Here is a 24,571-nt window from a genome sequence, read left to right on the forward strand (position 1 = left end):
TTTTTTTCGAAAACAGCGTTTGGCCATGAAAATTCCAAATACAACATGAAGTTGTATTCCGAAATACCAAAAACTCAAAAAACTTATTTTTAAAAAAAAAAATCACTTTTTTACAATTACATTTCACAAAAAATTACAATTTAAAAAATTATGGCTAAACACAATTCCAACTCCAAAATTTCAAAAAATAGTGATTTTTTTTTTTGGTATCTATAGACAAACGGGGGCTTAATAAAATACATCGCTCTTCTCGAAGCAGACCTTAAAAAAAGAGTGCAACGTAAAATGGCAATAACCGAGAAAAACCAACGCCAAGCAGAACAAGTATGGGACGAGGTATTTCATATTAATGTTACTATGCTCTTTTATCTAAAGACTCATCAATTAGGTCAAGAACATTGTAGAGAATAATCTGATCCGAAGTACTTTGACGCTCGTCAAATCAACCTAGCGAGAGCGCAAACATACTTAGATTAAGATTACTCAAATTCATAAATTTACGTGATAGAGAGCTTTATATTACATAAGCTATAAGAAGAACGTAATGCCAAGAATGTAAATTCAAAAGATGAATCTTGCAAGTGTAATGCCAGTAGAAATTCAGCCATTATCAATCTCTCTCTAACTTCCTACATTTCACCTTTTGTGTAAACAGTGCATCCCACTTAGAAGACACTTTTAATCCATGTGTGTTTGCCTTAAACTATTGACAATTCCTACTGAAGTTACACAGTGCATGCCACAAGACTGAAGGAATATACAACATAACTAAAACAATGATAGCAGCAAAAAGGCGGGCATGAGTATTGTGAACTTGCAAGATTTCAGAGTCAGAGGGGTAGCTCAGTTGAGTCATTATCTCATTCTTCTTCAGTATCACTCTGTGATTGAGGACCCCAAAATTTTGATTGGAGGACGCTTGAATTTGAAGAGATAGGAACCATGGCATTGTTGAAGTCCCGGAAACCCAAGGCACTATGGTCTCCGTAATTACAAGCTGTAACTATTCTACATCCATTGACAGCCATTGCAGAACAACCAAAGCCTCGATGGGAATCACACTGAAGACATAAAATCAAAGAACTTGCTCGCCTGCCATTCCCCGTTTCCCAAACATGTACCTGGAAATCCTCCTGGCCACCACTAACAATTTTGTAGGGATCCATGTGCAAGAGATTTACATTGCCTATATGTCCATCTAATTCAGCTACTGCTTCTCCCTGCTGTATGTCACAGCCTCTCCTAACATCCCAAAGCATTGCTCTAACAACCATTTCCATTAGCTTTTATCAGTTTTCTTCCAATTAAAACAGTGGTATATAACACAAACCTAAAAGACACAGCTCAAGGACGAACTTGTCAAACAAAGTCAACCATATGAGCTGGAAGAACACTATCAGTGAGTTGGAAACATCATACCTTTGAGCTAACCCTGTGCAGATCAATGATTTCTCTGGCAACATTTGAAATGAATGTAGCTCTTCTTGATGGTTCACTTTGAAGACTTGACGCATCGTTCTTATATCAATTGCAACGACCGAGGAGCCAGCCGCAGCATAGATCAGTGATTCGTGACACTTCATTGCCTTAGGTGCGCCAGGGAGAGTGCTCTTCCCCACACAGCATGAAGAACGAACTGCAGATGAAGTAGCAGTGTCCCAAACCATCACCTGCCCCGAGTTCTACAAGGAAGGCAGAAGCATAAAAGTTACAAAAGATGCTAAACTAAAGAAGTAATTTCTCATCATGGCAACATGTATGCGAAGATCATTGCAAAACAATTAAACCTTTAACTGCACTAGCTTGGCAAGTGGTTACAATGCTTGTTTCAGCCACTTAAGCCTATTTTCCCTCAAATGGTATGATGTGAAAAAGCCTCTCTACCTCACGAGGTAGTGGTAAGGTCTGCGTACACTCAACCCTCCAGTCCTCCCGAGACCCCCATTGTGGGATTATACTGGGTATGTTGTTGTGATGTGAAAAAGATTAGTACTGAGAGTTAGAAAGATGTTTGCTAAAAGGGAATAGAAGTTTATTTTTGTTAATTGGGCCATATAAATGGTAAAAGAAACGGAAATCCACTCTTCTGCAAAACTACATTGAAAAAAGTAAAGAAAAAAACGAATAAAAGCTACAGAATCCAAAAATTTGTGCAAACTTGACTCTGCAAATGAGTTCTTGGAAATATTAGCTGAGGATATTAATACTTTCTAGCTAATACTCAAATCAGAAGTTTTTCCTACTAAATAAGATGAAAATCACTGTAAACAAAAAAGATATAATAACTCAAAAAGAGAATCTGCAATATCCAGTTGTCAACAGAATCAAACAAAATGCCATGGAAATTTTAGAACCACAATCACATTTGGCACCTTCAGGGTGGCTTGCTCATAACTCAAACTTAAATGTCCCAACACAGATCTCACTATACCTTGGAGTTCCTTGACATGCTCACCAGAAGAGATGTCTTGTGCCTGAAACCAGAGAGATTCAGACAATAAGATAGTTGAGAAGAAGATAAACTCAGATTGCAACCTCTTAAAAGAAATTTAATGTTTCCATCAGAAAAACTAAGATCCACCAAGCTATAAAATAGATTTCTCTAAATTCATATTCATAGCAAAAATCCTTGCAATCCTTATACTGTGTGATCCAAATGCTGAAGCAGCCAGCAGACCATCATAACAAGAAAGAAGGATACTGTCACGACCCAAATCATGGATCATGCGGGCACCCACACTAACCCTCCCTGGTGGGCGAACCCTTTGGGTAACTACCTTAATTTGATACAACATGCGGAATAAATATTTTTATTATAAGAAATTCCCAAAACCTGGTCTAGACTCATACAAGAGCTTCTAAGAAGTTTACAATTTGAAGTAGATAACAGACTCAAACTGGATACGACTTCTGTTTAAGGATAGAGAACAACAGAAATCTAAGGAGAGACTCTGGGTTGCAAGATCTCAAATAGCTCACCCAAACGCACTTGACGAATGCCTCGACACGGTCGTGAGACTCCGAACATCACCTGAAAATAACTCTACACTCCACAAGGAGTGTAACAAGAGTAGTATGAGCACAACACAAGGCTCGTAGGTATCATAGGCCGACAATGGTTAGTTCACGCCTATAAACAAGAAGCAACTAACAAGTAAGCAGATAAGTAATCAAACACAGTCACAACTCTAGCACATATGAAAGTCTTGCAGTAACGATAGTCACAAGGGATTTCAATATCTCAAGTTATAAGCCTAGGGGGAAATCTCTAAACCTCGAGTCCATCAAGCCTCTAAAATAAATACTTATAAACAACAACTCAATAATTCACAAATCAAAAATCAATCAGAGAATGTGCCATACAATGACATGAATAGCAATTCAAATAGAGTGCTATGCAATGCAATGTCGTGCTATGTAAATGTTATGCAATGCAGTAGTCACCTCTCACGCTCCATTCTCGTACACACATGCTATGGCAATGCCTCATAGTCATGACCCATGGGGGACCCGCGAAGTCCATGTACCACTCGTGCTCTCCGGCAGAAACCTCGGAGGCTATCAATTACTCTCAATCTCCGGCAAAGACCTCGGAGTCTCTCAATCATATTCAATCCCCGGCAAAGACCTCGGAGTCTCTCTGTCACTCTCAATCTCCGGCAAAGACCTCGGAGTCTCTCAAGCACTCTCCTCACCATTAGGACAACATAAAAGTAATATGGAAGCATGTCATGCATGAAGTCTCAACTATATCACCAATATGCAATAAACAAGTACCAGACATATTATTGTCCATGGCTCAATAATCAATATTACCCTTCCCTTTCATAAGGTGAGTGAGCTAGTATGTGATAAAGATACAACTAGGTGATAATTACATCACATAGAATATGGGATGCATGCCTCGCATGAAATCAACCTCAATAATCACCGCAGTCATAGGTTCCATAGATTCATACTAGGAAGTGTAATTCAATAGTCAATTTCTCAGTAATAGCCTTCCTCTTCCATATGACCGGTGAGCTATGTTGCTCGGACCCTTCACTTTTACCGCCGTACCCGTGTCCGACACGACACGACACGGGTTTGGGTACGGAATTCGTGTCGGATCCGGTCAATAGAGATCGGATACTTTGACCGAAATTCATGACCAAATTAAAGAAAAAATTTGAGATTATGATTTCCCAAGATAACGAAAAGTAGAGATTTGAAGACATGAGATGGCATACCTTCAATATTATGTAGAAAATTTAACTAGTTTCTCGGAGCACGCAGTCTAGCACCTAGTAGAATGGAAGATTGAATCACATGTCTGGTACAAACTACATGTAAGTGCTTCCACAAAAAGCTCTCATAATCTAGGCATATTCTTGTAGCTATATTATTAGAATTTTGAACTATTTTTGCCGAATCCCCGCACCCGTATCCGTACCCGGATCCGTACCCATGAATCTTAAAATTTAGATCATGCCGAGTCCGACCTCTAAATCCGTACCCGTATCCGACACCCGCACTCGAGTCCGAGCAACATAGCCGGTGAGATAACAACAGAGAGGAAATTATATCAAGTACATGAAATCACAATACAGTGACAAGCTCACATAACAATATCGCAATAATGGCGACGAGCCCACATAACAGTATCACAATAATGGAGACAAGCCCCGTAACAGCTGACAATATCAACCTAGATGGAATTTACCTCCACACCATGCCTGAAGACCTATCATGCTTTCCCCGTCAATCGCTACTATCTACATACGTTTTGCTAACCGGAGTCTAGACATAAAGTAAGCCGTAACCTACCTCAATGCCGAACAGGTGTCACGAACTTTCACGCCAAAGCTTTTTCCTTCTGAAGTGCTTCCGAACGGACAAAGCTTATCAAATATATAATCTACGTTAGAATACGAATTCAAGAGCACCCATATTGCTATACCTATATTCGAAACCCAACTCCAAAAAGTGGCCTTGGGCCCACAAGGACAACATCATCGACTACTATATGCAAGGAAACTGCCCTAATATCACAACAAGTTCTAACATGATTTAAGCTTTCCTTTCACCTTTAACACATAATCCATAACATTAATAACAACAACCATCCATGTACAAAAAATTACTTCAATATCGTTTCAATAGCAAGCCCAAAACAGTCCATCAAAACTACAACATCGAAATACAATCTTTGACCTTTATTCCGCAAAATCACAAACACATGAAAACGAGTATATTATTACCATAGACAACAGTACCCATACATGTCTATAACCATGTTTCCAGCCCTTCAACATAAACAAATTATTTACAAGCGCAATACCATACTAATGACAACACTACTCAACTCAACCCAATTAAAACAACTCCAATTATGCCCACTTATAATGTCAACTTTAATCAAACAATTTTCTTACTTCCAATTTCACATAATACAAACTAATCTCTCCATTACAACATCATTAACCCCAATTTCATGACAAAAACACGAAATCTTACCTCAAATTTTATTTGGACAGCCCTACAATAACTTGCACCATTTGCACCACTTCATTTTCTTCAACTTAAACTCTAACCTTGCTGCTCCTTTAAGTGCCTAGAACACCTTATCTTCTTCAACTTAAACTCTAACCTTGCTGCTCCTTTAAGTGCCTAGAACACCTTAGGAAATTAATTTTTCTTGCAACACTTGAAGTGGGTTAAGGGCTGCCATGGACGTGAGCTTTCAAGAGCTGCCATGGTCGTGAGTTGCCATGGCTTAGGAGCTTCTCTCTCTTTAAAAATATTTCAACGTTGCTGCTTAATCTTCTTAGGAACTAAATGTATAGTCCAAGAACTAAAAGGTCATTAATATTGTAAAATAGATGTTGCCTAGGATTTCTTAAGTGAATGATTAATTTTTAAGAGAAGTTGCTGCAAATACATATGCTAGACGTGGAAGACATAAAATTTGAAAGTGCTACCATATCATTATGTCTCCTTTATTTGGACGTGGGGCCCACCACTAAAACATTCATAATAGTAAAGTTACTATTAAAATCGAGTTTTATTTTTCAACCTCGAGTACCATAACATGTCGTAAACAACCGTTCGCGCAAGAATTTAAGGACGAGCTCCCATCATCTGGGAGAAGGTAAAACAGAGAAGTTCAGATACCAATTGGGATCAACTAGATATCAATTGGGATCAACTAGACACCAATTTGAATGAAGTAGCACGAAATAATGAAAGAATCTGAAGTTTCCTAGATGTCCCATAGCCTCCCAATTATAAGTGTGGCGCGCAACACACCCATAAGTAGGACTCTACTAGACATTGAATGAACTCTCTCCATTTGAATTGCTATTCATGTCATTGCATGGCACATTCTCTGATTGATTCTTGACTTGTGAATTATTGAGTTGTTGTTTGTAAGTATTTATTTTTGAGGCTTGATGGACTCGAGGTTAATAGATTCCCCCCTAGGCTTATAACCTGAGATATTGAAATCCCTTGTGACTATTGTTACTGCAAGACTTTCATATGTGCTAGAGTTGTGACCGTGTTTGATTACTTATCTGCTTACTTGTTAGTTGCTTCTTGTCTACATGCGTGAACTAACCATTGTCAGCCTATGATACCTACGAGCCTTGTGTTGTGCTCATACTACTCTTGCTACACTCCTTGTGGAGTGTAGAGTTATTTTCAGGTGATGTTCGGAGTCTCATGACCGTTTCGAGGCATTCGTCAATGGCGTTTGGGTGAGCTATTTGAGATCTTGCAACCCAGAGTCTCTCCTTAGATTTCTGTTGTTCTCTATCCTTAAACAGAAGTCGTATCCAATTGAGTCTGTTATCTACTTCAAATTGTAAACTTCTTAGAAGCTCTTGTATGAGTCTAGACCAGGTTTTGAGAATTTCTTATAATAAAAGTATTTATTCTGCATGTTGTATCAAATTAAGGTAGTTATTTGAAGGGTTCGCCCACCAGGGAGGGTTAGTGTGGGTGCCCGCATGATCTATGATTTGGGTCGTCACAATTTTACTAAAGGAATTCACTGCTGGTTTTTCTGGTGTAATTTTGCTTAAAAGTTGCGAAATTGCTACTGAAATTCGTATTAAAAATCTGCATTCTTTCCAAAACTTGAAACCACCATATCTCATTCATTATAAGGTCAAATTGAGTGATTCAAAAGCCTAACTTGAGTGAAATTTCACAAGGAATTCGTTGGAGGCATCAAAATCGAGTTTTGGGATCAGTTGGCACGAGAAACGAGACGGAACAGCTGGGCATTTTTGTTATAAATGTTGGATTGTAGTGGGGATAAAGGATAAAAATAATTTGGTTAATGGATTAGTGCTAATGATAACACTTCCACTCGTGGCAACAAGGAATTAAGCAATGTATGACTTTTCCTTTCAAAATGTTGGTGGCAGATTTTAGTGGCATGTAATTATTGTGAGAGTATTATTATATACATAAAAAGGAACCCCACATTAGAAAAGGATTACAGTAAGGTTCATTTTAGTTGGACAAGTTCCCAAAAGAATATGTATGCAGTAGCCCTTTTCTTGACATTATCGGCTGCAATCGTTATTTTTTTAAATTATACAGGGCAATAAATATATTGTCAGCAACGTTTTTCATATTTAAGGGGGACAAGAAGTACACATTGCATCACAAAATAAAAGGGCAATGAGTCCACATGGTGAGCAGCACATGATTAATGCTAGGTGACTCACATTTCCAATTTCAGAAAATAGGCTTATAGTGAATGACTCACAGACCACTAGAAGAATTTTATTTGGAGTTATCAAAATTGGTGGATCAGTTTGTTGGGATCGCTTAAGGTTGCTCTGCTAAAGCAAGGAGTCTTTCCTGGCAAGAGTAAGTTGTGATTTCGGGTTGGTCTTCATGTGTTCCTAAGAAATCGTGGTACGAAGAAACTTTAAGAAGGGTGAAAGAAAGGGTTAGTGGAATCAGAATACTTTACCAGTTCAGAGTGGGCAAGGTTTGTGTCTTAGTCTAAGGTTGGTGTGATTATAAGGAAAAATTGTGGGGCCTGTCGATAACGTTCATGGGTTTGGTTATATAGGATTAGAACATCTTGACAAAAGCAGTGCTTATATTCGGAAACCGAGGATGGAGGGAAATTTGAAAATTAGGTCTTTTATCTAAGATAGAGGGAGTTCCGGCTAGTAAGGAGAGAAAGCAGTGTTTATGGCGCATTCCGTAGAGGTTTCCCGCGTTGTCCTATTAAAGATTCTTTAGTTACCGTCAGCGTTCATTCTCTCTTGTTGCTCGAGGACGAGCGATTGTTTAATTGGTATCTGATGTAACGACCCATTTGGTTGTTTAGCACTTTTTGGCCTAATATCCCTAAAACACCCTTTTCGTGGTCTATAGCTTGCGATAACGGGTGATTCGGTTATTTAATTGACGAATATATGTATTTAACGTGTGTGAATGGTTTATTCATAGAAATAATATTTGCACACATATAAGGTGTAAGTGGGTAAATACGATATTTGACGGAGTGGATAATTGGTTATATGTTTAATTTTAACGAGAGATTAATTACTACCTATAAGTAGCTTATGATTAATGTGGACATCATGACCCTCTGCGTGGCTCGTGAATCTTGAGGGAAAGTTGGCCTATAGGAAAATTTGGGATTGGGATCTGCCGTGTGGAACAGTAGTAAGTGAAGCCATGTGCATATGGAGTGCGTGCTCAAAATATGAGTAGGAATAGAATGAATCAAGAAGAACATAATAATTGAGATATACTTTTAATTTAAAAATTAGTACTACTACTTGGGATTTTCAATTGATTGTGCGTAGCCCACTGGCTGTGTTGGCTATTTAGTCTAAAGGTGATTGCCCATCTATAGATACCAATCCATGCTCCTTTTTTTTTATAATTTGTTTTTGCCTTCATGTGCAACTTTTACTAAAGCAAGCTTCCTCCCTGTACTTGCCATCATCCACCAAGGTTTGTCCCATTCATTTGATGCATATTTAATATCAATTTCCTGTACAATATCTTCAAGAAATAGCCGCATGAGTTTGCTAGCAGCATATTTGTGATTGTAGGAGACATCATTGTCCACGTGGGACTAAGAGAATCGGCAACCTTATAATTCATTGCAAGGTGGCATATGTATATATTGGTGGTAATTTATGACCAAGCCTTTTTGCTAATTAAATAAGGATTAGGTGGGCCTTACAACACACTATGTAATGGCAATCCATGGGATTTCATTTCAGAGTAAGAAATCTTCTTCACAAAGTATGAACAATATATTATGGAGAATTGTACCACATCCACGTTTGACCAAGAAAAGTGGGCAGCAAATGACTAGTGTCCACACATGGACATCATAATGACACCTTATTTTTATATAGTAAAAAAAAACTTGTCATGAAAGGACAAGTGCATGCCTAACTTTCCACGTGTATGCATAGCAAGTAAACAATTCAAAAGCAATGCAATTTATTGAATCTTGTGGCTGATTTTGGTAGTATAAGAAATTAATGGCACCAACACCATTAAATAAGTGGGCACGGCAATAAAGGAAAATAATTGTACCTTGCATTCTTTCTTTAATTAGCTTCATAAAGAAGGATCCTATATGCAGCATTGGTTCTATATGAACGAAGAGTGCGTGGGACTCTGCTCAAAAAACAAATATATGCAGTTTCTACACTAAAAAAATATATATATATATATTGAACGACGTTGATTTTATTATACTCATGTTGGTTTCCTCCAAACGATAGGAAATCGGAAGATTTCTTCAATATGAATTAAGGTGGAAGAAGATTATATTTTTTTAGCCCATAAGACTGTCCGTTCGGAAGCACTTCAGAAGGAAAAAGCTTTGGCGCGAAAGTTCGTGACACCTGTTCGGCATTGAGGTAGGTTATGGTTTACTTTATGTCTAGACTCCGGTTAGCAAAACGTATGTAAATAGTAGTGATTGACGGGGAAAGCATGATAGGTTTTCAGGCATGGTGTGGAGGTAAATTTCATCTAGGTTGATATTGTCAGCGGTTATGAGGGCTCGTCGCCATTATTGTGATACTGTTATGAGGGCTCGTCGCCATTATTGCGATATTGTTATGTGATTTCATGTACTTGATATAATTTCCTCTCTCTTGTTATCTCACCGGTCATATGGAAGAGGAAGGTTATTACTGAGAAATTGACTATTGAATTACACTTCCTAGTATGAATCTATGACTGCGGTGATTATTGAGGTTGATTTCATGCGAGGCATGCATCCCATATTCTATGTGATGTAATTATCACCTAGTTGTATCTTTATCACATACTAGCTCACTCACCTTAGGAAAGGGAAGGGTAATATTGATTATTGAGCCGTGGACAATAATATGACTTGTACTTGTTTATTGCATATTGGTGAGACTGTTATTATGCATGACATGCTTCCATATTACTTTTATGTTGTCCTAATGGTGAGGAGAGTGACAGAGAGACTCCGAGGTCTTTGCCGGAGATTGATTATGATCGATAGCCTCCGAGGTTTCTGCCGGAGAGCACGAGTGGTACATGAACTTCGCGGGTCCCCCATGGGTCATGACTATGAGGTATTGCCATAGCATGTGTGTACGAGAGTGGAGCGTGAGAGGTGACTACTGCATTGCATAACATTTACATAGCACGACATTGCATTGCATAGCACTCCATTTGAATTGCTATTCATGTCATTGCATGGTACATTCTCTGATTGATTCTTGACTTGTGAATTATTGAGTTGTTGTTTGTAAGTATTTATTTTTAAGGCTTGATGGACTCGAGGTTTATAGATTTCCCCCTAGGCTTATAACCTGAGATATTGAAATCCCTTGTGACTATTGTTACTGCAAGACTTTCATATGTGCTAGAGTTGTGACCGTGTTTGATTACTTATCTGCTTATCTGTTGTGACCGGCAAAGACCTCGGAGTCTCTCTGTCACTCTCCTCACCATTAGGACAACATAAAAGTAATATGGAAGCATGTCATGCATGATATCAATCTCACCAATATGCAATAAACAAGTACAAGTCATATTATTGTCCACGGCTCAATAATCAATATTACCCTTCCCTTTCCTAAGGTGAGTGAGCTAGTATGTGATAAAGATACAACTAGGTGATAATTACATCACATAGAATATGGGATGTATGCCTCGCATGAAATCAACCTCAATAATCACCGCAGTCATAGGTTCCATAGATTCATACTAGGAAGTGTAATTCAATAGTCAATTTCTCAGTAATAACCTTCCTCTTCCATATGACCGGTGAGATAACAAGAGAGAGGAAATTATATCAAGTACATGAAATCACATAACAATATCGCAATAATGGCGACGAGCCCTCATAACAGTATCACAATAATGGCGACGAGCCCTCATAACAGTATCACAATAATGGCGACAAGCCCACGTAACCGCTGACAATATCAACCTAGATGAAATTTACCTCCACACCATGCCTGAAAACCTATCATGCTTTCCCCGTCAATCACTACTATTTACATACGTTTTGCTAACCGGAGTCTAGACATAAAGTAAACCATAACCTACCTCAAAGCCGAACAGGTGTCACGAACTTTCGCGCCAAAGCTTTTTCCTTCTGAAGTGCTTCCGAACGGACAGTCTTATGGGCTAAAAAAATATAATCTTCTTCCACCTTAATTCATATTGAAGAAATCTTCCGATTTCCTATCGTTTGGAGGAAACCACCATGAGTATAATAAAATCAACGTCGTTCAATATATATATATATATATTTTTAGTGTAGAAACTGCATATATTTGTTTTTTGAGCAGAGTCCCACACACTCTTCGTTCATATAGAACCAATGCTGCATATAGGATCCTTCTTTATGAAGCTAATTAAAGAAAGAATGCAAGGTACAATTATTTTCCTTTATTGCCGTGCCCACTTATTTAATGGTGTTGGTGCCATTAATTTCTTATACTACCAAAATCAGCCACAAGATTCAATAAATTGCATTGCTTTTGAATTGTTTACTTGCTATGCATACACATGGAAAGTTAGGCATGCACTTGTCCTTTCATGACAAGTTTTTTTTTACTATATAAAAATAAGGTGTCATTATGATGTCCATGTGTGGACACTAGTCATTTGCTGCCCACTTTTCTTGGTCAAACGTGGATGTGGTACAATTCTCCATAATATATTGTTCATACTTTGTGAAGAAGATTTCTTACTCTGAAATGAAATCCCATGGATTGCCATTACATAGTGTGTTGTAAGGCCCACCTAATCCTTATTTAATTAGCAAAAAGGCTTGGTCATAAATTACCACCAATATATACATATGCCACCTTGCAATGAATTATAAGGTTGCCGATTCTCTTAGTCCCACGTGGACAATGATGTCTCCTACAATCACAAATATGCTGCTAGCAAACTCATGCGGCTATTTCTTGAAGATATTGTACAGGAAATTGATATTAAATATGCATCAAATGAATGGGACAAACCTTGGTGGATGATGGCAAGTACAGGGAGGAAGCTTGCTTTAGTAAAAGTTGCACATGAAGGCAAAAAAAAATTATAAAAAAAAAAAAGAAAAGAGGAGCATGGATTGGTATCTATAGATGGGCAATCACCTTTAGACTAAATAGCCAACACAGCCAGTGGGCTACGCACAATCAATTGAAAATCCCAAGTAGTAGTACTAATTTTTAAATTAAAAGTATATCTCAATTATTATGTTCTTCTTGATTCATTCTATTCCTACTCATATTTTGAGCACGCACTCCATATGCACATGGCTTCACTTACTACTGACTACTGTTCCACACGGCAGATCCCAATCCCAAATTTTCCTATAGGCCAACTTTCCCTCAAGATTCACGAGCCACGCAGAGGGTCATCATGTCCACCTTAATCATTAATCATAAGCTACTTATAGGTAATTAATCTCTCGTTAAAATTAAACATATAACCAATTATCCACTCCGTCAAATATCGTATTTACCCACTTACACCGTATATGTGTGCAAATATTATTTCTATGAATAAACCATTCACACACGTTAAATACATATATTCTAAAATTTATTCGTCAATTAAATAACCGAATCATCCGTTATCGCAAGCTATAGACACCAAAATTAGACCACGAAAAGGGTGTTTTAGGGATATTAGGCCAAAAAGTGCTAAACGACCAAATGGGTCATTACATCAAGGCAAAAAAAAAAAAAAAAAAAAGGACAGTATCTTTGCCGGAGATTGAGAGTGACAGAGAGACTCCGACGTCTTTGCCGGAGATTGATTATAATTGATAGCCTCCGAGGTTTCCGCCGGAGAGCACGAGGGGGTACATGGACTTCGCGGGTCCCCCATGGGTCATGACTATGAGGTATTGCCATAGCATGTGTGTACGAGAGTGGAGCGTGAGAGGTGACTACTGCATTGCATAACATTTACATAGCACGACATTGCATTGCATAGCACTCCATTTGAATTGCTATTCATGTCATTGCATGGCACATTCTCTGATTGATTCTTGACTTGTGAATTATTGAGTTGTTGTTTGTAAGTATTTATTTTTGAGATATGCACATGGCTTCACTTACTACTGACTACTGTTCCACACGGCAGATCCCAATCCCAAATTTTCCTATATTTTCGTATAGGCCAACTTTCCCTCAAGATTCACGAGCCACGCAGAGGGTCATGATGTCCATGTGTGGACACTAGTCATTTGCTGCCCACTTTTCTTGGTCAAACGTGGATGTGGTACAATTCTCCATAATATATTGTTCATACTTTGTGAAGAAGATTTCTTACTCTGAAATGAAATCCCATGGATTGCCATTACATAGTGTGTTGTAAGGCCCACCAAATCCTTATTTAATTAGCAAAAAGGCTTGGTCATAAATTACCACCAATATATACATATGCCACCTTGCAATGAATTATAAGGTTGCTGATTCTCTTAGTCCCACGTGGACAATGATGTCTCCTACAATCACAAATATGCTGCTAGCAAACTCATGCGGCTATTTCCTGAAGATATTGTGCATATGGAGTGCGTGCTCAAAATATGAGTAGGAATAGAATGAATCAAGAAAAACGGTATTTATTTTAGAGGCTTGATGGACTCGAGGTTTAGAGATTTCCCCCTAGGCTTATAACTTGAGATATTGAAATCCCTTGTGACTATCGTTACTGCAAGACTTTCATATGTGCTAGAGTTGTGACTGTGTTTGATTACTTATCTGCTTACTTGTTAGTTGCTTCTTGTTTATAGGCGTGAACTAACCATTGTCGGCCTATGATACCTACGAGCCTTGTGTTGTGCTCATACTACTCTTGCTACACTCCTTGTGGAGTGTAGAGTTATTTTCAGGTGATGTTCGGAGTCTCACGACCGTGTCGAGGCATTCGTCAAGTGCGTTTGGGTGAGCTATTTGAGATCTTGCAACCCAGAGTCTCTCCTTAGATTTCTGTTGTTCTCTATCCTTCAACAGAAGTCGTATCCAGTTTGAGTCTGTTATCTACTTCAAATTGTAAATTTCTTAGAAGCTCTTGTATGAGTCTAGACCAGGTTTTGGGAATTTCTTATAATAAAAGTATTTATTCCGCATGTTGTATCAAATTAAGGTAGTTACCCGAAGGGTTCGCCCACCAGGGAGGGTTAGTGTGGGTGCCCGCATGATCCATGATTTGGGTCGTGACAGATACCAGGAGGAAGCAAAGTTCTTATCTAGGCGTCTGGAAAATATTTAGTTGAAGTTAGAAAAGAAGAGTATTTGAAGTTGAAGTTGGAATAGGTATTTGGAAATTGTTAGTCTTCGCCAAAGTTGAAGGTATCTCTTGTTTAGTCATTTAGCCTGCTGCTTTTATTTTTCATCTTCTTATAGGTTAGGTGGGGATAGGAAATTGTTCAGGCTAGCCAGGGTGCGGGAGAGAAGGGCGCGCGATGTGGATCAAGTGAAGTGCATTAAAGATGAGCATGGAAAAGTATTGGTAGAGGAGACTCTCATTAAACAGAGATGGCAGTCATATTTTCACAAACTCTTGAATGAAGAAGGGGAGAGAGACATCGTGTTGGGAGATTTGGAGCATACAGGGAGGCGTCACGATTTTGGGTATTGCAGGAGTATTAAGGTCGAGGAGGTTAAGGGTGCTGTCCGTAGGATGCGCAGGGGAAGAGCGACCGGACCTGACGAGATCCCTGGGGAATTTTGGAAGAGCGCGAGCTCGGCAGGTTTGGAGTGGCTGACTAGGTTGTTTAATGTCATCTTTAAGACAGCAACGATGCCCGAAGAATGGAGGTCGAGCGTAATGATCCCTCTATACAAAAACAAGGGGGATGTCCAGAGTTGCGAAAACTATAGAGGTATCAAGCTACTAAGCCATACTATGAAAGTGTGGGAAAGAGTGGTGGAGATGAGGGTAAGGAGAGGCGTGTCTATTTCAGAGAACCAGTTCGGATTTATGCCGGGACGCTCAACTACAGAAGCCATTCATCTTGTGAGGAGACTGGTGGAGCAGTATAGGGAGAGGAAGAGGGACTTGCATATGGTATTCATCGACCTAGAAAAGGCTTACGATAAAGTTCCAAGAGAAATCCTATGGAGATGTTTGGAGGCTAAAGGTGTACCTGTAGCATACATTAGGGTGATCAAGGACATGTATGAGGAAGCCAAAACTAGAGTAAGGACAGTAGGAGGGGACTCAGAGCACTTTCCAGTTGTGATGGGGTTGCATCAAGGATCAGCTCTTAGTCCGTTTTTATTTGCCTTGGTGATGGATAGATTGACGCGACAAATTCAAGGTGAGGTGCCATGGTGTATGCTTTTCGCGGACGACATAGTCCTGATCGATGAGACTCGTAGCGGAGTTAACGCTAAGCTGGAGGATTGGAGACATACCTTGGAGTCTAAAGGATTTAAGCTGAGTAGGACCAAGACAGAGTACTTAGAGTGTAAGTTCAGTGAGACACCAGGAGGTTGGCGTGGAAGTTAGGCTTGGTGCTCAGGCCATCCAAAAGAAAAGTAGTTTCAAGTACCTTGGGTCTATCATGCAAGGCAGCGGGGAGATTGACGATGATGTCACACATCGTATTGGGGTAGGGTGGATGAAATGGAGGCTAGCTTCAGGAGTGCTATGTGACAAGAAGGTGCCACCACAACTGAAGGGCAAGTTCTACAGAGTGGTGGTTAGACCGGCTATGTTGTATGGGGCGGAGTGTTGGCCAGTTAAGATCTCTCACGTTCAAAAGATGAAAGTTGCCGAGATGAGAATGTTGAGATGGATGTGTGGGCACACTAGGAGCGACAGGATTAGAAATGAGGCTATTCGGGATAAGGTGGGAGTGGTCTCGGTGGAAGACAAGATGCGGGAAATGCGACTGAGATGGTTTGGGCATGTGAAGAGGAGAGACATAGATGCCCCAGTGCGGAGGTGTGAGAGGTTAGCCATGGATGGTTTCAGAAGAGGTAGGGGTAGGCCAAAGAAATATTGGGGAGAGGTGATTAGACAGGACATGACGCAGTTACAGCTTACCGAGGACATGACCTTAGATAGGAAGGTGTGGAGGACCCACATTAGGGTAGAAGGCTAGTACATAAGTCTCGTTATCTTTCCTTATTAGTAGGCGCATTAGCGCATTATAATTTCTTGTGCTTTGATTTATGTTATTATTTGCTACTTTCTGTACTTTGATTACTCTATTTTATCTGTGCCGCTTTCGTGATTTGCATTTCCATATCGCTTTGAATTCCTTGATTATCCTGTTTTACTGTGTCGCTTGCATTATTTCATTGCAATATCGTTTTAAATCTTTTAACCTTATCTGACCCCCTTTTTATGCTTCTATTGAGCCGAGGGTCTCTCGGAAACAGCCATCCTACCTTGGTAGGAGTAAGGTCTGCGTACATTATACCCTCCCCAGACCCCAAGATGTGGGATTTCACTGGGCTGTTGTTGTTGTTGTTGTTGTTGTATACTATGGTTATTTTCCTCCAATCTTAAGTTGAGAAAATTACCTACAAAGATTGTGAAATCTTTTTCTTCCAAAAAGGACTTATATTGGGATAAAGTCTTATAAACTTTTTAGGAACTTCCAAAGAGTATTTGGAGATGCTCGTTTCGTGGAATCTATACTCTAGAGACTCAGTACCGTTGGACCAAAAATAAATACTTCTTCTGTTGCAATGATGCAGGGAGAAAAGAAACAAATCCTGATTACCAACCTAAAATGGGCAACTAGAAGCAAAGGCAGATGTCAAATTCCCAAGCAAGAAGTTTTAGCAGCACAACAGGTTAATAATATTGATATTTTCAACAACTATGCAAAAGAAATTAAATCATACCCAGCAACTGACATCAGCGCTACAGGTTTCTCATGCCCGTAAAGTGTTGCCTTTAAAGCATGTTGGCCGCGCTTTCCACTAGAATCAAGGGACCATAATCGTACAGTTCCATCTAAACCACCGCTTGCAAGTATTTTATTAGGACAATCACCCAGCAATTTGTCTGAAAGTGTGGAAACTGCACCATTATGGCCTCTGAAACATCGCTGACAACGCCCCTAGGAACCACAGACAAAACTAAGAAAGTGACGGAAAACATAGTTATTTAAAGAGTACTGGATACCCATACATGGAATCTAAAACGAACATAACCAGAAACTGATGCATGCTCATATGCATAGAACGTGACATTCACCTAGTTCAAAATATTAGCTTATTCTCTAGGTAAAACTTCAATAGTTCCGCTGATGGGAATCTGTATCGTAAACTAAACATACTTTTGCACATACTTTTGCGCAAAGTAAATGTGAAAAACATCAATAGTTCCACTGATGCATCGTAATGTAAATACACTTTTGCCCACAATCCTTATAGACTATAGACCAGCGATGATGCATCAGAAGAATATCCAATTTCTTTATTTTTAGCAATAGGAAAATGATATTCAGCAAAGAATAAAAAAGAGAAAAACTGTAAGTACAACAACTGCATGATATAGTGAAAACAAAACTTAAAATTAGTAATAACAAGGTAAAAGAGAGTCAACTAAGAGAATATGCAGAACAGAACGTCACAGATGGTAAAATTTGATTATGAGTTTCATAAGCTCATTAGGTCAATTAGTCAGGAGACTCGGACAAACACAAGTATTCAAGTGAACGTTAAAAGAACTAAAATTCATCTTGAGTTATTTAAACTACCTTCCACCATAGGCGAATTGAATGGTCAAAGCTTGAGGTTACCAAAAGATTATCATTTTTCTGCATCTTGCAACTATACAAGCATGTCTCTTCAAATGGAATTAATCTGCAGTTAGTAGTATTATGGCTATTGATACACATTAAAAAGAAATATCGTACTAAGACATACTACATTTGTGGGGGAATTAAACGATCCTGAATTGAATAATCAAGAACTTGTTCTGTTGACTTACCAAACTTCATATGCTATTTACCACAAATATTATAATTGTCTGACAATACATCTGTATCAGAATTCTATTTGTTCCAAAAATCAATCAAACAAGAATAAAATTGTTGTAGGCCTTAAAAGACGAATAAAAGTGTTGAGGTAAATCACACATTCAACATGATATAACGGCAGCCAGAGATCCTAAGTTTGAGTCTCACTTGCCACCCATGAACATATAGTTTCACATGTTTGCAAGCCCCCACCCCCAAAGAAAAAAAAGCTCCGAGCTCCCCCTAAAGCAAGAGAGTTAGTTCCTCACATGAGGGGCATATGCCAATTTAAATAAATACGTAAAATATTTTGTTTCAATCAATTTAAATTTTTACATGAAGGTTTCAAACAATTCAAAAAAGGAAAGCAAATGAAGACCTAGGCTCTTACATATAGTGCTTGTCTTTTTGTTATGGAAGAAGACACAGGTTTTTATTTATGGTGAACAGGTGCTACATGTGTAATAGAGAATCAGAAACCCACAGCCATCTTTTCCTGCAGTGCTCAGCTGCAGCAGATCTATGGCATATGTTCCTCACCTTTTTTGGATTCAAATGGGTAATGCCAAACACTATCAGGGAAGTTTTTGAAAGCTGGAGCCAATGGAAAGTTGACAGAACCATCAAGAAGATTTGGAAGATGATACCAGCTGCCATCTTTTGGACTATATGGAATGAAAGGAATAGTAGATGTTTTGATGGTCTTTCAACTAGTCAAACTATGCGCAAAGCTAAATGTCTTTTTTATTTACATAGTTGGGCCTTTTTATCCCCAATAGATTCCCCTGATAGCCTTTCAGATTTTGTTTGCTCTTTAGTTGTGTACTAGAGCTGACATTCTTGTGCTCAACCTTTTGTAACTACTTTGCATCTTCTGGATGCCTTGAATAGAATCAATTACTTCATCAAAAAAAAAAAAAAAGATACAGGTTCTTATTTGGCAACCTCCTTTTAATTAATCATTCTACTCTACTGTATCAATCTAAATTTTTTTTTGATGAAGTAAGTTGTTTCATTGAGAAAAGGCATCAAGCAGATGCATAATTACAGGGGCTAATTACAAATAGACAAAAGCAAAAGAGAATTATAAGCCCCTATACATTGGCTCCCTCTAAAACTAGGGTGCTAATAAAATCCAAAAACTGATCTGTACTAGTCACTGGGGACAACATTGTCCAGCAATAAAGGTCTACTGTATCGATCTAAATTGCCAGCAAAGAACGGTTTTTTTTTTCGTTGCTTCAGATCTATTTTTCATTGATTAGTTCAAGAAAAAAAATCTCATGACAATCTCGTCGGGATAAGCTATGTTACACCCAGATATTACATTTGCGTCAATCTATTGAGTCGAGTTTCTCAAAAGAACCTTGATTCAAATCCAATATTTAGTACTCCGGTCTAAACAGGGGTGGATCTACGTAGAAGATTCCGAGTGCCACGCCACCTGGACTCCTCGGTTGAAATTCTGTTTATGCATGTCTATATGTATAAGAAATTGTATAGATCTTAAACCTGCCACCCGTAGCAATAAGTGAACACCAGATGCCACTGGCAAAGGGCTATATATTCAACGCGAGTGACTGAGTTCGATTCACACTTGCTGCAAGTTTTGCTCTTTTTGCTTTCTTGCAAGGTACACGTTTTGCTTTATTCCTTTGCAAGTACAACGTGTCTTTACTTCAGTTCTTTTCTTTCCTTTTTCATTTCTTATAAATTTCTCTTTACTTGCTATTCGTCATTAAAAAATCCTAGTTGGCTCTTTTTTTGGTTTGATTAAATGACTTTTTTTCTTACTTCCTCTTTCTTCAAGAACTAGACTCGATGAGTACTATTTTTAAGAAGTTAGATTAATATTAATAAAAATATGCTTGAAAAGTAAAATATAAGTTAAAAAAAAAATGAATGTTGATTATATCATAGTTTTCAAAATTTAAAGGGTTATTTCGATCTTTTACCAAAGTTCGAACCAAGTGAAGATGACTGGATTGAGGCTAAATTTTTTTATTCTCAACAACATATCAGCACAATAGGCAATGGAGTATGAATATATTGAGGTAACAATAGTAAATGGTTTATACAGGTTCAAATTTCTAACACAGAATTTTTTTAATTTCTCAAAATTTTAGAGAATAAGGCCTTTTATCTGTGTAAAAAAAAAAATCTGCATATTCAATCAATTATTTATATAAATTAGACAAATAATTTAGACAGCTTGATAGAGAACATAATTAGACAAATCTGCATATTCAATCAATTATCTATATAAATTAAAAAAATGCATCCGAACCGAAGCCCAAAATTGAACAACCCAACTCGCTTATCCTAATGTGGCACCCGGAACCTCCAAATCCTAGATCTGCCTCTGGTTCTAAACCTAAAAAAGCTAACTCATCTAGGCCAGATCCAGAATCTAAAGTCTCAATGGACAAGCACAGAAGTTTAGAATGAGAAAGAACCTACTTGGATAAATACATTGTATTCTTCAATTAGGTGAGAAGAATCATTTATCATTTTAATAGATGAAATAACCTAAGATTGAAAAATTTCAGTAGCCACACTTACAAATGGAAACATCAGTGACATCCTTCAAGTCTATCTTGGAAGAAGTGTGAAGTCTATAAAGGGAACAATTTAGAAACTTCTCCTCATCAGCTAACATTTTCCAAAGATAGTTACTCTATGGCTTCCTAAGAATATTTCCTACCTTGAAGCAGAAGCAGGTCCAACATATCCATCTGGTTTGCTACACTGTGCTAACTCTCAAATAAAAGAAAATATAAAGCAACTCCAACCTCATAGAAGTAATTCTGGCAGTGTGATCCCTCAGTGTGACATATGGATCTCTTCCATTCAGAAAATTGTCAATGTTCAATACATGAACTGAAGAGCCCTGCATACAAGTTATCAACAAAAAAATCATGTCATAAAAATAGTTTGATTAAATATTTTATCAACCAACTCCAGAAGATAAGGATTACAATTGCTGGTCTTATGTCCGCACTGCTATTGATGACAAATACATAAGATAATGCAGTCGAGTAAAAGCTAATAGTCACCTCCTCCGTGCACATACAACCACCACACCACTCCAGGGGTGGCAGGATGGGGGGAGTGTTTTTATTTATTTATGAAGAACACTGAAAGCTTTAAACAGTCCATTCCACAGAGCAAATCTAAGATCCGAATAATAAGCTGGCAAGCTAGTATCATAACATAATCATCAGTACGACAGAGTAAAATGAAAAACATAGTACTTCTACAACATCAGAATTTCAAGTTATTACAAATGGATTTCAGAATGAAGGTATATTTTATGATAATCCGAAGAAAGAATACTCCGCCGCCCCACGAAGATAATGCAGATGGGATTCTGGAAATAAGCAGTCTTTACATCAACTATGCCTCAATCCCAAACAAGTTGGGTTGGCTACATGAACCCTCATTGACCATGTCACTCCATTTAAGTTCATCTCAGTCCAATATTTTACAAAATAAAAGTAGAAGTACCACAAGGTGATTGTGAAGTGCAGACACCTACTATGGAGGATGAAAGAATAAGTACCAAGAAATGAAACCTAATTAAGTGGACAATCCAGGTGATGGTGATGTTACCAGCTTTTCTAAGGAATGTTAAAAATAGAAAAGGGGCATCTCTTGACCACACAAAATCCCTTGGATACCTAAACTTTGTCAAGCACGAATAACAAAAGGGTCAAAAGGAGGCGAGATTAGTAATTAGACTATAATCAACTAGGCATAAATGTGGAGAACGGTAGAGGGGGGCTCATAATCCACCGAGATCCAAAACGAGCGCTCTTGGCCATTGGGAAATTTTTGGTTATAAGAAAACGCACAAGCCTGTAATGGAAAGAGGCAAGCAGCTTTTCCGGATCTTAAAGGGACCCAGAAATTTGGTCTAGTGGTAAGAGTGCAGCGCATGATATGTAGCTTATGTGCACTGGCACAAAGAAAAGTATGATATTTAAGCGGAGAAGGGTAGAAGAGCAGGCTCATCACCCACCAGAGTTCCAAACGTGCAGTACTGGCGCTCAGAAATTTCTTTGTCAATAAAAAAAAAAAAAAAAAAGAGACATTCCAGATCCTAAAGGATGCTTCAGAAAGTCAAAAGTAGAAATCAAATTCATTATTCAGAAAGTAATGCTGCTAAACTATCAGCCTTTTAGCATATAGCAAAAAATCAAGAAGTTGCAATGGATTTCCTTCCATTCATGAAGAACAATGCGAGGGGCGTGCAGCACAAACTAGCTCAAGGGGCAGTTACATTCTGAGTAGCCTGTCAAACATCACTTCACTTATCTAGATGCAAACCATACCGAGGAAAATTCATTATGTGCCGGTTCTTCTCATACACAAGGATCCAAGGTTAGAGAGGATATAAGCTAAAGGAAGTAAAAAGCATGACGGAATCCAATGCGGCAGAAGAGAGGGAAGAATGGAAATGCCAAGATCACAATAACAGGCTGTCGGAAGTCCTGTTATACCTCATTTTAAAACTGGTTGTTTTAGTGACCACCTTTCAGGAGGCAAGAAAGTTAAACACAACATGAAGTCCCCCTTTGAGCCAAATAAATACTTTTCACATCTAATAACCTGCATCAGGTCACAGAAACATGTAATACACCAAAACTCCTACAAAAAGTAAAAGAGTGCAGTGCTTATTATGCTGCTAGACACCCACATTCTTTAGGGTACAAATAATATAACACATCATTCATTCTTAGTCTCAGTTTTTTCATAAATTGCTGTAGCATTTGAGAAGGACTGAAGAAGAAGTTAGAGTAAGCACTTGGAGTTCTATGACCGGAATTTGACGAAATGATATATATACTACCTGAGAAAATAAGATATTGTCTTTGTCAAGATGCAGATTTTCATGAGGTTTTGCCTCAGTAGGGAAGTCTATAACGAGAGGGTCAATGAACTTGAATTGCATCAAATCAGTACGCCTGGAAAGATATGCTTCCCTGGCAGTTGATGTCTGAGGAAAGCCAGAAGGTACTACTGGAGACCACTGCTGTCTGCAGAACATAAAATTAGTACTACTCTCCAAGAAACCGGCAAGCAATGAAATACTTAAAGTAGCGCGGAGAATATGTTAATAACAGACCAACCCAGTCACAATTTCCAATCATAGGTACTTTTGTAGCATCTTCAAGATTCCTTTTCAGAATTAGCTAAAAAGAAAAAAGGTCTATCTCTGAATATTCTTTAGCTTCCAATGCAATAGAGATTCTACTTTTGTGTTAGTTATTCAGAAACCAAGAATCCCAATATCTAAGAAGATAATTCTTTTTCATCGGTTCACAGACGACAGATTTAGCCAATATCTAAGAAGATATATGATTTAAAGATATGTTAAGCAGTTAAAAGTTGCTCCACATCCCCATAGTTTAGAACTTAAAAGCTTTGATTTTTTTTTTTTTTTTTATTGTCCCATGTCTGCAATTTTTACAAAGAGATAAATAATGCTTTCTTTTTAATTAGATGGACAATAGCAGTGCTCCCAGGGTCATTTACACAGTTGCTAAAAGTATTAAAAATTGTATCTTTATCTAACCATTAGCAAGGGTTTACATCTTCATAAATCTGGTAACCTGAAATTCCAACAATTAAGACAAATGAATAGTTGGAGAAAAAAGTGTAACCTGAAAAGGGATTGCCAGATAGAGTCAGAATAAGCAGCTCTTTGAAGGTATTTACTAGACATGGCCATGTTGGATAGGTCATGGAGATTCAAGTAACTTGCACACTGAACCAATGAGTCCATGTCTAGGTCTGCTATGCTTGTCGACCTATTTGAAGTGTCCTCCATCTTTGGATTCTACACCCTAAAATCACAATTATAAGAGAACCCTTCGTCTTCGATGGTTAATTAGTACTAGTACTAGTATACTAAATGTGTAATGAAGTACTATGTTCTACTAAAATCTACAAGAAAAAAAAAGAAGGAATAACAGGAACATTTGGCTTTTCTAACCTGATCGAAGAGGAACTCAGTGCAAAAATGGATTTGAAATTGGGTTTTATAGGGAAAAGTAGTAGATTTTTTTTTATTTTTTTTTTGGTACTTAAATAGAAGTGTTA

At 38.2% G+C, this 24,571-nt stretch overlaps 1 protein-coding gene across 1 annotated transcript; it reads right to left on the minus strand.

Moving 5' to 3' along the window:
- Positions 1–556: 556 nt before the first annotated feature.
- On the minus strand, positions 557–24,571 carry LOC132623117 (uncharacterized). Its single transcript, XM_060337824.1, has 9 exons — positions 24,465–24,571; positions 24,133–24,315; positions 23,319–23,505; positions 21,259–21,356; positions 18,206–18,311; positions 17,346–17,563; positions 2,432–2,474; positions 1,420–1,682; positions 557–1,263 (listed from the first exon to the last, which is right to left on the minus strand). The coding sequence occupies exons 2-9, from the start codon at positions 24,297–24,299 to the stop codon at positions 861–863; spliced, it is 1,485 nt and encodes a 494-aa protein (XP_060193807.1). The 5' UTR covers positions 24,300–24,315; positions 24,465–24,571; the 3' UTR covers positions 557–860.

Source organism: Lycium barbarum, chromosome 12 (assembly GCF_019175385.1).
Source record: "Lycium barbarum isolate Lr01 chromosome 12, ASM1917538v2, whole genome shotgun sequence".
Taxonomy (NCBI): domain Eukaryota; kingdom Viridiplantae; phylum Streptophyta; class Magnoliopsida; order Solanales; family Solanaceae; genus Lycium; species Lycium barbarum.

Bases quoted from the DNA above. Each gene is read 5' to 3' on its own strand.
- LOC132623117 (XM_060337824.1), bottom strand. From the start codon at position 24,299: ATGGAGGACACTTCAAATAGGTCGACAAGCATAGCAGACCTAGACATG. The intron at 2,475-17,345 runs GTATGATTTAAT...CTCTGGTTTCAG, and splicing joins GCGCTGATGTCAGTTGCTGG to GCACAAGACATCTCTTCTGG. The intron at 1,683-2,431 runs GTATAGTGAGAT...CCTTCCTTGTAG, and splicing joins GCATGTCAAGGAACTCCAAG to AACTCGGGGCAGGTGATGGT.